Source organism: Pongo abelii, chromosome X (genome assembly GCF_028885655.2).
Source record: "Pongo abelii isolate AG06213 chromosome X, NHGRI_mPonAbe1-v2.0_pri, whole genome shotgun sequence".
Lineage (NCBI taxonomy): Eukaryota > Metazoa > Chordata > Mammalia > Primates > Hominidae > Pongo > Pongo abelii.
Genome location: NC_072008.2, coordinates 160,014,517 through 160,026,884, shown reverse-complemented (window position 1 = coordinate 160,026,884; position 12,368 = coordinate 160,014,517). Strand labels below are relative to the sequence as shown.

The 12,368-nt window shown below is 55.5% G+C and overlaps 2 protein-coding genes across 3 annotated transcripts in view; both read left to right on the top strand.

Moving 5' to 3' along the window:
• HAUS7 (HAUS augmin like complex subunit 7) overlaps nucleotides 1-11,049 on the top strand; it is a 50,910-nt gene extending 39,861 nt beyond the window's left edge. For both annotated transcript variants that reach the window (XM_024240594.3, XM_024240593.3), the window contains exons 9-10: nucleotides 931-1,045; nucleotides 7,598-11,049. In XM_024240594.3, coding sequence (XP_024096362.1) covers nucleotides 931-1,045; nucleotides 7,598-7,668 — 186 coding nt within the window. In that variant the 3' untranslated portion in view covers nucleotides 7,669-11,049. The remainder of the gene's footprint in view (nucleotides 1-930; nucleotides 1,046-7,597) is intronic.
• Nucleotides 10,092-11,049, top strand: TREX2 (three prime repair exonuclease 2). Its single transcript, XM_054545233.2, has one exon. It carries the CDS (start codon nucleotides 10,092-10,094, stop codon nucleotides 10,800-10,802), a length of 711 nt encoding a protein of 236 aa, XP_054401208.1. The 3' UTR covers nucleotides 10,803-11,049.
• Nucleotides 11,050-12,368: the final 1,319 nt, after the last annotated feature.

Below are 12,368 nucleotides of genomic sequence, written 5' to 3'. Positions count from 1 at the left end.
TCAGCAGCCCCTGACAAGGGACCACAGGGCGGGACCAGGGGCTGGGAGGGGCTGGGCTGGGCTGGGCTGGGCTGGACTCCCTGCGGGCCAGTGGCGTGGCAGGGCTCTGGGCCCCTCAGTGGTCCGTGGACCTGCCCACCTCAGCGGGCACTAGCTAGGCCCAGATCCGGTGTGGGGTCCTGCGTGTCCCAGCCTCCAGGTGCCGTCCCTGTGTTGGCCTCACTGTTTTCACGTTATGCTCCAAAATAGCAAGGTCCATTCATTCTTGTGTATGACCAAGAACTGTGCCAGACAGGCAGACAAACGCCTGCCTGTCTGCCCACGAGCCTGCTCAGACAGGATGAGAGGAAGTGGGCTCGTCAATGTTTGCTTGTTTCGTTGTTCCACATGTGAGATGCCCAGAGGCCAACCTAAAAAGCCGGCTTTAGTTATGATGACTACAGTTGCCATATGCGCAACTCTGCCCTTGGCTCAAGGATTCCGTGATGTTTATTTTGGTTTTTTAACCGAGAGGCTCTAAGCCTTCCAACCACTGACTGGCTGGTCCTGTGAGACTCCTTGATCGGGGATGGTGAGGCCACAGCCCTCTCCTGTCCATTTTTCTTGGGACATTTATTTTCACCCCTTGCCAATTGCTGGGGCTGGGAGGACACGCAGTGCTGGCTGGCATGTCCCTCGGCATCGAGTGTTGCCAGAGCGACATGAGAGTGTGGCATCCCCACTGGGCCAGGCAGAGGGGACTTAGGTCCGAGAATGCTGATGGGTGACTTCCCCGCTGGGAGTTCTGTCCCTCACCCTTGGCTGTCTTTCGGGTGAGTGCCACCTGATCAGTGTGAACGGGGGTGGGAAGCAGGAGATCCCATCGCTAGGTGAGACCAGCGGCATTAGTGCCTGCTCACTCGCTTGCTCCCTCCCTCCCTCCCTCCCCAGCTGCTGCAAGTGGTCATGGCAGTTGCTGCCACCTCTGCGAAAGCTGTGGAGACCGTGAAGAAGCAGCAAGGCGAGCAGATCTGCTGGGGCGGCAGCAGCTCCGTCATGAGTCTAGGTATGTGGCTGCCCACCTGGCCCTCTGCCTGGGGCTGCCCCATGCGCAGGCCCCCTTTTCTGTGCTCCACTAGCCCTGGAGGAGCATTTGGGGACCAGCCCCTTCTTTTGTTTTTCATTTTCTAATGCATGTTTTCCTTCACTTGAAAAAATGCTTTCAGTGGATATTCAAATGAAAACACTCATCGTAGAAAATTGAGATAACTCAGTAATAGAAAATGTGAAGCAAATGATAGCAAATGTCTGAATGGAATAGTATTTGACAATTAAAAATGTAACTTGGGCCAGGCGTGGTGGCTCATGCCTGTAATCCCAGCACTTTGGGAAGCAGAGGAGGATGAACCACTTTGAGCATAGAGATCAGCCTAGGCAACATGGCAAAACCACGTTTCTACTAAAATACAGAAACTAGCTAGGCATGGTGGCATGTACCTGCAGTCTCAGCTACTTGGGAGGCTGAGGTGGGAGGATCACTTGAGGCCACGAGAGGGAAGTTGCAGTGAGCTGAGGTCATGCCACAGTACTCCAGCCTGGGTGACAGCCAGACCCTGTCTTTAAAAAAAAAAAAAAAAAAAAAAAGTTACTTAAGGAAAATGGGAAAATACTTATAATGAGGGCCATCTTCCCAGAGTTGATTTTTGCATATGGAGTGAGGTGGGGATCCAGTTTCCTCATATCCTATATGGATACACATTTGTCGCAGCACCATTGACTGGAAATCACTCTTTCTCTCATTGATCTACGATGCCATCACTCTTGGTAATTATTAAGTATCCATACGTTATGTGTGGGTTTCTGGGTTCTCCTCTGTTCCATTCTATTCCTTTTTTTTTTTCTTTTTGCTATTCCTGCACTAATACCACATTTCAGGGGGCTAGAAAATAAACAGCAAAATAAACCCAAAGAAAGAAGGTAAAGCCAGTTTTCTACCTTTTCTAATTTATTTTTTAAATAACAGCTCTACTGAATTCAAATTCATATAACATAAAATTTACCCTTTTAAAAGTGTACAATTTCATGGTCTTTAGGATATTCACAGAGTTGTGTAACCATCCTCTCATCACTATCTGAGTCCAGAACATTTTTATCACCCCCAGAAGAAACCCCATATGATTAGCAGCCATTCCCCATCCCTCCCTAGCCTCAACTCCTGGCAACCACAGTCATAGAGACGCTGTCTGTCTCTATGGATTTGCCTGTGCTGGACATTTCCTATAAATGGAATAACAATGTGTGGCCTTCTGTGACTGGTGTCTTTCACTGAGCATAAAGTTTTGTAAGGGTTATCCATGTAGTTCATTCCTTTTCGTGGTTGAATAATATTTGATTGTGTGGATATACCACATTTTGTTGTAGTTGGTAGATGTGGGTTTCTACTTTTTGGCTGTGTACATTGTAAGTCTTTTGTGTGAACGTATTTTTCTTTTTCTTTTTGAGACGGAGTCTCGCTCTGTCACCCAGGCTGGAGTGCAGTCTCAGCTCACTGCAACCTCCACCTCCTGGGTTGAAGCAATTCTGCCTCAGCCTCCCGAGTAGCTGGGATTACAGGCACCCACCACCACGCCCGACTAATTTTTGTATTTTTAAGTAGAGACGGGGTTTTGCCATGTTGGCCAGGCTGGTCTCGAACTACTGACCTCAGGTGATCCACCTGTCTCGGCCTCCCAAAGTACTGGGATTATAGGTATGAGCCATCGCGCCCAGCCTCTTTAACTCTGTTTTTTAAAGTTATTTGTTAAGTGGTTGCCTTTAGAATTACAGTTAGCATCCTAACTGAAAACAGTCTAGTACCAAATTAATTTCAATAGTATACAAAAACTGTCTCCTATTAAAGCAAAATATATTAGTGTTAGATATTTTTGGGTACACCATTTTAATTCCCTTGTTGTTTCTTTAACACTTTTTTTAAAAGTTATTTTTAAGTGGTTGTCCTTAGAATTGCATTTAGCATCCTAACTGAAAACAGTGTATTACCAAACTAATTTCAGTTGTGTACAAAAACTTTGCCCATTAGAATGAAGCTGTATTAAATGTGTACATTGGTACACATTTTTATATTTATCGATGTTGTTACCTTTGTTGGAGTTCTTTATTTCTTCATGTGGATTTGTGTTACTGTCTAGTGTCCTTTCATGCCATCCATCCCGGAGGCCTACCCTTAGTATTTCCTGTAGGGAAGGCTCACTAGTGATGAACTCCCTCATTTTTTTATGTGGGAATGTCTTCATTTCTCCTTCATCTTTGAAGGATAGTTTTGCTGAATATAGAATTCTTTTGTACTTTGAATGTGTCATTTCAGTGTCCTCTGGCTGCCAAAGCTTCTGATGCGAAGCCAGCTGGTATATGATGAGTCTCTTCACTTTCTTTTCAAAATTCTGTTGGTCCCTGGCTTTGGACAGTTTGATTATAATGTGTCTTCGTGTGAATCACTGTGAATTTATTCCACTGGGAGCTTTTTGAGCTTTGTAGATGTGTCATTCATGTTTTTCATCAACACTCAGCCAGGCAGTTGACAGTTCTTTCTCCTTCACATCTTGCTTGCTCAGAGCCTCAAGGTCAGCCAGAGGTGAGAGATCAGGGCCTTCTCAGGTCTCTCTCTCTGGGATTTTCACAGCCCGGCACACACCCATGGTCTTCCAGATTCCCAGGACTGTGCCAGAGCTTTCCAGAGCCTTTGTGGACATCTGATTTTCCAGCCTCTCCTTCTGAGCTTCTTGTTTAGTCTCTTGTTTGCCCCAGCTATTATGCACTGCCTCAGGCAGCAGCAGCTAAAGCATTTGCTGTAAATGTTTTCCGCTGTTGCAACCCCAAGCAGTGGTTTCAGGTCCATAGCCTCTGAGCCCTAGTTTTGGAGACTGTCTTTGGATGAACCCTCTGGCCAGCTGTTCTCCTCGGAGAGCCAGGCTTCTCACTGCTCTTGGCCTCGGCACATAACTACCCCATGTATACCAGGCACTGAGGAGCCTCTTCTTGCCAATTGAACTGCAACAGAACCCTCCACTTTAAAATGTATTATAGCGTTTATCCTAATCACCACTGTCACTATGACTCTCTTCCCAGTTTTTATAATTGCTCTTAGTAAACTGCTTATAATCTATGCCATCATTCTTATAATGATCATTGGTATTCTCAACAGTGTGCCATCTCACCTGTGACTGTGGCACCATAGGACTGGTGGTAGGTCTTGCCTTTCAGAAAGGCCCCTTATCGCTTCTTGGCTAAGATCAAGTGTAGTATCTGTTCTTACCAGAAAGGCACCCTTTACGTCCAGGCTGTGTGAACTGGGCGGTGTTGTGTACAGCGAAGTGTCTGTTCACCCTTGAGCCCCAGCCACTTTGGGGGTCTGGAGAGACGCCAGGGGAGCAGGCCCAGGGTGGGCATCGGCCTCTCTTGGGGCTCTCAACTCAGCTCCCATCAGTTCAGCATCCTGATTTGGCTTGAGATGAATTCTTAGTGTCTGGACACACCAGAGAAAGGGTCAGCATCAAATCCACGCCAAAGGCCACTCGGGACAGTTCTTTACTTGTCCCGTTTCCCATCTGACCCCTTGAGGGCCGTGGTCTCGATGGCCCTCCTCCCGCTGTGGAAGGCCTGTCTTTCTGTGCTGTTTCACCTCCCAGCGATCTGCATGCCCGCAGCCAGGCTCTGTTGGAGGTGCGGCACCACCTATGAAGTGAGGAGCAGCCGGTGTGCCTTCTGGGCTCTTTCTGGGGGCATGGCCTCATGTGAGTTGGGAGGGCCTTGGCACTGTGGGTCAGCACCACACACCAGGAGTCGTCCCCCAGGCTTCCTGAAACCTCACTGCCATGAAAACATCAGTGTATTTAGACACCGAAGCAATGCTGTCAGTGCAAGAATGGGGCAAGAGAGTTGAGGGTACCAACAATAGAGAGATGCCACCGACCCCGGAAGTGGTGATGGGCTCAGTGGGTGGGAAAGGCGGCAGCCGAGAGGACAGCCCAAGGGGCAGCGGGGTGCCGGGGACAGAGCAGTGGTGAGCAGATGGAAGCAGAGGGCACAGGTGAAGCAGGTCTGGAGAGGGCCACCTCCACGGGGTGGTGGCCCCGGCGAGACCCTAGCCTGTTCTTCTGTGAAGAAAGTGATGGAAATGAATGAGGAAACCAGCTCCCAAGCCGGTGGCCTGGCTCCCACAGAGCCTGAGCGGCTCCCAGCTCGGCTCTTGATGTGGCTGATGTGGCTGGCGGCAGCCCGGGTGAAGCCTACCTTTTTGCAGGCTCTGAGGGTCCATGGGGCAAGAGCTGACCCCTGCCTTGCCTCCATGGAACTCTTCCAAACTGTCCTCCAGAGAGAGACCCCACAGGCAACAGCTCTACCACAGCAGACCAGGGGGAGTGGCAGCTACCCAGATCCTCCACCCAGCCCCGGCGGCTCGAAAAGCAGCCCCATGCAGGAGAGAAGGAAGCCCTGGATGAGCAGGAAATCTGACCTGAACGACTTTCCGACACCACTGAATACACTCAGTGCAACATCCAGACGTGCCTGGACAGCTGTGAAAACCCAGCCACAAAGAGACTAGAAACGAAATGAGGCTGGGATCTCTAAGAAGAGAGCAAAGAGGCAGAAAAACCAGCACGAAGATCAGCGTCGCGCAGGCCCCAGCCAGGCACAGGGTCTCCAGGGCAGGGGGCAGGGGGAGATGAAGGGCAGGGCTCCGGAGGAGGCAAGCACACAGAACAAGCCAGGTGAGTGCAGGCGCCGAGCACAGGGTGGATGCAACCCACCTCCTGCCATCTGGAGTACAGGGGCCAAGGGCTGGGGCCAAAGCTACGAGAGAGACAGCCTGTGGCCTCAGAGGAACAGCCAGGATGCCTTACAAGCACTGAGGGCCCTGCACACCCGGCCTTGGGCTCTGGACCCTGCCAAGCCCTGCACCAAGAGTGAGGGCAGAGCAGGAAGGCCGGGATGGAGGTCTAGATGATTTGATAAGGGCAGATGCCACACGAGGGACACAGTCCAGAGCCTAGGAAAACAGTCTAGAGCAGTGCGCATTGCGGCAGGAAGCCCCTCTGCTGGGATGCCACTGGAAGCTGATGGTGAGCGGAGAGGGTCCTGGGGCGCAATTCCAGGCGGGCTGAGCACATTCCCCAGCTCGGTGTCACCCCGAGGCATACCCCGTGATTCCTGAGCTTCAGAGTCACCCTTGGGATGGGCAGAGGATGACAAATTCAGGGTTCACAGCACTTAATATCAATGCTAATGACTTCAACATGTAAAAGGCAAAGTGTAGCTGACAGTGGGGCCATGGATGGGGAGCGGACAGGCAGGGCAGGTGAGGGGCTGTGTCCTCCTCTGTCTGCTGGGGGAGGGGGGTGATGGCCATGGTCTAGGGTTGGCAACTGAGAGGCAGATGTGGTTATGGCAGATAAGGTGCAGCGCAGCCACCACGGCCACCACTGGGCTGGGCAGCCAAGGCCTTAGGGCTGTCTGTGTGATTGGGTTTGTTGTGTGTGCAGTGTTATCCATCTGGTTAATACTGAACGTGCCACTGATGTCAGGACAGCCCCTGCCTCCTCACTGTGTGCCATGTGCTGCCCCTGGGGCTCGGGGGGCAGGGGGCAGGGGGCAGGTGGGCGGGGGCACAGCCGGGTCACCAGACCCTGGCCTGGGTCTCGAAACTGTGCTGCAGTCGGTGTGACCCAGCCCAGGGCTTCCAAGCTGCTGGCCTGGTCCCCACAGAGCCTGAACAGCTCCCAGCTCGGCAGTGCCTGTCCCTTCGCAGCCGTTGTGGTGGTGCCTGGGGCTCAAGGAGGATCAGCTGAGGACATGTGCCTTGGGTGGCGGGCAGGAGGCACCTCGCCTCTTGCGCCAGGCTCGCTTTCCTGTTGTTTTTTTTTCTATTTATTTATTTGTTTATTTTATTTTATTGATTGATTGATTGATTTTTTATATATATATTTTTATTATACTTTAAGTTCTAGGGTACATGTGCACAATGTGCAGGTAAGTTACATATGTATACATGTGCCATGTTGGCGTGCTGCACCCATTAACTCATCATTTACATTAGGTATTTCTCCTAATGCCATCCCTCCCCCCTCACCCCACCCCACAACAGTCCCCGAAGTGTGATGTTCCCCTTCCTGTGTCCAAGTGTTCTCATTGTTCAATTCCCACCTATGAGTGAGAACATGCGGTGTTTGGTTTTTTGTTCTTGCGATAGTTTGCTGAGAATGATGATTTCCAGCTTCATCCATTTCCCTGCAAAGGACATGAACTCATCATTTTTTATGGCTGCATAGTATTCCATGGTGTATATGTGCCACATTTTCTTAATCCAGTCTATCATTGTTGGACATTTGGGTTGGTTCCAAGTCTTTGCTATTGTGAATAGTGCTGCAATAAACATACGTGTGCATGTGTCTTTATAGCAGCATGATTTATATTCCTTTGGGTATATACCCAGTAATGGGATGGCTGGGTCAAATGGTATTTCTAGTTCTAGATCCCTGAGGAATCGCCACACTGTCTTCCACAATGGTTGAACTAGTTTACACTCCCACCATCCTTTTGGTTTCTTTTCTTTCCTCTGCAGCTACCAAGATGAATGAACTAATGGAGAAACATAAAGTCTTCAGTGATGGCCTACGCGAAAGCACAGGATAGTGGGGGGGCAGGAAGCCCTCTCCCAAGATCGAGTTGGCCGAGGACGGATGATTGTGGCAGCAGAAGCCGTTGCAGCCCCACATTGTGCTCTAGGCAGGGACCTTTGGCCCCTTTGGGGAGGGAGAGACAGACGGGCGGTTTGACTTGGACACAAAGAAAGCCTTGGTTTCTAAGCAGTTGCCTCCAGCCTGCTTTCTGCTTCTGCAGCTCTGCGTCTCTCTCCTTCCCCTTGTCCTGAGCTGCTCAGGTGGCCCAGGTCTGGGCAGGCTGGCGGCAGCCCTCCTGTCATCTTGGCGGGCCTGGGCTGCGTCCTCTTCCTGTGGCTTCAGTCCTCCCTGCTGCTGCCAGCCACTTGCAAGCAGAGACCCCACTGCTGCCTCCCCCGGCTGGCCTCAGGGTCCTGTGTGAGACGCACCCCTCAGCCGCCCTCGAGTGCCCCTGGATCCCACGCGGGGTACCAGTTTCCTGCTCCTCCCTGGCTGGGCGCTCAGCTCTGGGCTGGGGAATTCAGCCTGACTGGTTGTCCAGGAAGATGCTGTCTGGGCTTCCCAGGGTGACCCAGTATCTCCCTGAGCAGTGTGCCTGTCACAGCTGCCTCCCTCCCTGCGAGTACCAGAACAGGCGTGACTGGTGGGGCCTCTGCCTCCTTGGGGCCATTGTTGTACCTGCTGCTGCCCACCCCACCCTGCTCCCTCCCGGCACCATCTCCTTTGCTTCCCCAAGGTCCCTGTGGGCACACAAGGCAAGGAGGCCAGGAGGAGCTGGGTGCCAGAACCCCTCCATCCCAGTCGCCTGAGGCATCCCCCAGTCACCACTGAGAGGTGGGAGGCCAGGCAGGCCTGTGGTCACCATGGTACAGGTGCACCACCTGATTTGCAGGCCAAGGGACTCCTCTTGGTCACCTCTCTGTGCCTCCAGCATGGGGCTGGCCCTGCAGTGCACCCACCATCAAGGGCTGGTGTCTTTTGAGGTCTTCAGGGCGCCACTGCTCGCAGGACCGGGAAGGACCTGGCGCTCTTTGCCTGGAGCGGGATGGGCAGGGCAGGTCCCTGAGCCTGGGGTCCGAGGGGCTGGGCTTCACTCCTCCTGTAGTCCCGGCGCTCCTGGCCCACCCCCTAACGTTGCTTGTCTGTGGTGGAGGAAGCATTAGCTCAGCTGCAGCCCGCACAGCTCCCGGGCCAGGCCCACCTCCCTTCCTTCCCCAGCAGCCGCTGTTAGGTGCACGGTAGACCTGATGAAGCGACGTCCTTAAAGCAGATAGCATCTCCCCTTCGCAGTGGGAAATGAGCCCGCAAGCAGTGTGAGCTGGGGTGGGCAGCGCGTGGGCTGCCCCATCCCTAGGTTTTGGGGGAGCACCCCTTCCCCTTTGGAGGCTGAGCACGGCATGTGTGGGCACCTTGGTCACACTCCAGAGCTCGCTTCATCCCCACGAGTGGCACCTGATCTCCAGTGACAGGGGAGACTGAGGCCTGGCAAAGAGGACCTGTTGCCTTTGTGTAACTGGTCCCAGCGTGGGGGAGGCATTGACCCCAGGCCTGCCAGGCCTGGCAGCCACAGCCTGGCTGGGCGGAGGTTACTGCCTTCCACACCGCTCTGGCTTCCTCCCTGTGCCTGCGAAGAGCTCGGGGCCTGCTTCCTAGTCTGTAAACATGGGGCGTGCGTCTCAGTGGCTGTGAGCTAGCGAGGGGGCGGCGAGCGAGCCGGCTGCACAGGTCCTGAGGCCCCAGGCCTCACTGTTGGCCAACAGGCAGCTGGGGGCGGGCTGTGGCCGCTGATTAAAGGCCGCCTGGAGCAGCCTGTGCGGCAACAGGTGCCCAGAAGCCCAGGAAGCCGGTCAGTGCCCGCCCCAGGTAAGCTGGTGCGGTGGGGTTGGCAAGGACAGTCTCCCCGGGAGCCTGGGGGCAAGCAGGCAGAGGCCAGCTCGGGGCCAGCTTGGGGCCAGCACCTGTGTGCCAGGGACAAGGCTGGGGAGGTCGAGCCCAGGGGGAGCTGGGCGCACTGCATGAGCTCTTTGGGGTGGCTGCTTGCCTGCTTCCCGGCAGCTGGTTCCAGGGCTATGCCTCAGGTTCCCAGCCAAGGCATTCCGGTGAAGGGGCTGGACCCCACCGAGGTGCGGTCCCTGAGCTGCCTCTGCCTCTCCCAATCCCTGCTGGGGACTGTGGCTGGAGGCAGGCAGTAGAGCGCTCTAAGGCCTGCCTTTTCTGTTCAGTAGGTGACAGAAGTGGGGCTGATGCTTCCAGAGCCAAAGGTCACAGGTGCTGTGGTCGGGGGTGGCAGGAAGTGAGCCCCAGAAGGGTCAGAGCTTTGGCTAGGGGGAGGGTGGTACACAGCAGGGCCCGGGCGAACCCCTCTCTCCAGACCTCAGGGTTTGCGCCTCTCGCTCTGGCAGTCTGAGGACTTGCTATCCCCGTGGGAACATCACCATGTCCGAGCCACCCCGGGCCGAGACCTTTGTCTTCCTGGACCTGGAAGCCACTGGGCTCCCCAGCGTGGAGCCCGAGATTGCTGAGCTGTCCCTCTTTGCTGTCCACCGCTCCTCCCTGGAGAACCCGGAGCGCGACGAGTCTGGTGCCCTAGTACTGCCCCGGGTCCTGGACAAGCTCACGCTGTGCATGTGCCCAGAGCGCCCCTTCACCGCCAAGGCCAGCGAGATCACCGGCCTGAGCAGCGAGGGCCTGGCGCGATGCCGGAAGTCTGGCTTTGATGGCGCCGTGGTGCGGACGCTGCAGGCCTTCCTGAGCCGCCAGGCAGGGCCCATCTGCCTTGTGGCCCACAATGGCTTTGATTATGATTTCCCCCTGCTGTGTGCCGAGCTGCGGCGCCTGGGTGCCCGCCTGCCCCGGGACACTGTCTGCCTGGACACGCTGCCGGCCCTGCGGGGCCTGGACCGCGCCCACAGCCACGGCACCCGGGCCCGGGGCCGCCAGGGTTACAGCCTCGGCAGCCTCTTCCACCGCTACTTCCGGGCAGAGCCAAGCGCGGCCCACTCAGCCGAGGGCGACGTGCACACCCTGCTCCTGATCTTCCTGCACCGTGCCGCAGAGCTGCTCGCCTGGGCAGATGAGCAGGCCTGCGGGTGGGCCCACATCGAGCCCATGTACTTGCCGCCTGATGACCCCAGCCTGGAGGCCTGAGCACCAGGGCCACCTCCTGTGCCACGGACAGTGCCAGCCTCCACCGTTCAGCTGGCCTCTACCACCCCCGGCTCCTCCTATCTGGGCAGCCTCAGGTCCGTACACCTGCGAGGCCTTTCCTGGCTGCCTGACCAGCCATATAGCCCTGGATTCCCCTCCAGGTCCCGCTTCCAGGGCCGTGCTCTCCCGGCCAGCCTGCGTGCCCAGCAGAGTTTGCTGTTTCCCAATAAACATGGCCAACTACTCACCCTCTGACTCTCTGGCCAGATACTAGGGGCTGGACTTCCTCGACCCCCTGCTGAGCAGGGCCAGGCGGTGAGCCATGCCAGGGTCCAGCACAAGACCTCCAGGGCCGCCCCCCATGGCCTCTCCCCGCGGTGAGGACCATGGGCGGCTGGGTACGGAGACATCAAACTCTTGGGTTGGTCTAAGGGCTGATGGGTTGTGGCCGTGGGCTGAGTGCCGCCCATCCGCATTGTCACCCCAGAGGCCCAAAGAAGACATGAGTGGGCCTTAAGCCCACAGAGCCGGCCGCCTGCCTGGGCACAAAGCTCAGCTGCAGCGCTCGCCCGCCGTGGAATCTGGAGTCTCTGGCCCTGCTCTGTGAAGTGGTAATAGGGTGAAATGTTAAGAAACGGGGTGCTGGGGCAAAGGGAGGCGCCCCCACATGCGGTCATGCACGTGTACATGTACATGCTAAGGGCCCTGACGGTGCACGGAGCAGAGGTGGGGTGGCTGGCGCTGTGAGGGTGACACTGGAAGGGAGCCTATCCTGCACCCTGTGTCCCTGTAGGGCCAGGAGGCTGCTCGGTGGGAGGGCAGCTTCTGGCCACTGCACCGTGCTTCGGGTTCCCTGCTAACCTGCCTCAGGGGCCCCACCCTGAGGCACTCCCAGTCTTGTGGGGAGGCCTCATGGGTGGGGAGAGACCTGTCACCAACGCTGGGTCAGGTAAGAAGGGATGGGGTGGCCGCGCCTAAGAGTGACTCACACGAGCAAAGCCTGAGCCTCCAGTGAGCTGGACAATCTGGGAAGCCCTAAGTAGGTCACAATGACTGGAGCCTTTGCAGCATGGTAGGACGGTGAGGCCAGAGCACAAGCAGTGACCACCTCATAACCTTCCTTGTGGCCTGGGCCAGGCCTGACCCTGAGGGCAGTGGGGAGCCGTGGAGGGTCGTGAGCAGGAGAGGGGAAAATTCTGGTGTAGGCTTCTGCCACATGCTGCTTGGGCTGCGTGCCGAGCTGTTCTCGAGTTGCTGGGAAGAAATACTTGAGGTTGGGTCATTTACAAAGACAGCGGGTTTATTTTGGCTCAGCAGCACTGGCATCTGTTACTGGTGGGGCCTCAGGAAGCTTCCACTTATGGCAGAAGGCAAAGGGGGAGCAAGAGAGAGGCGGGGAGGTGAACTCATAGCGAGAATTCAACTCCTTGGCGGAGGTGAGGACGGCACCAAGCCATTCATGAGGGATCCAACCCCATGACCCAAACGCCTCCCAGCAAGGCCCCACCTCCAACATTGGGGGTTACATTTCAAACTGAGATTTGGAGGGGACGAACGTCCAAACCA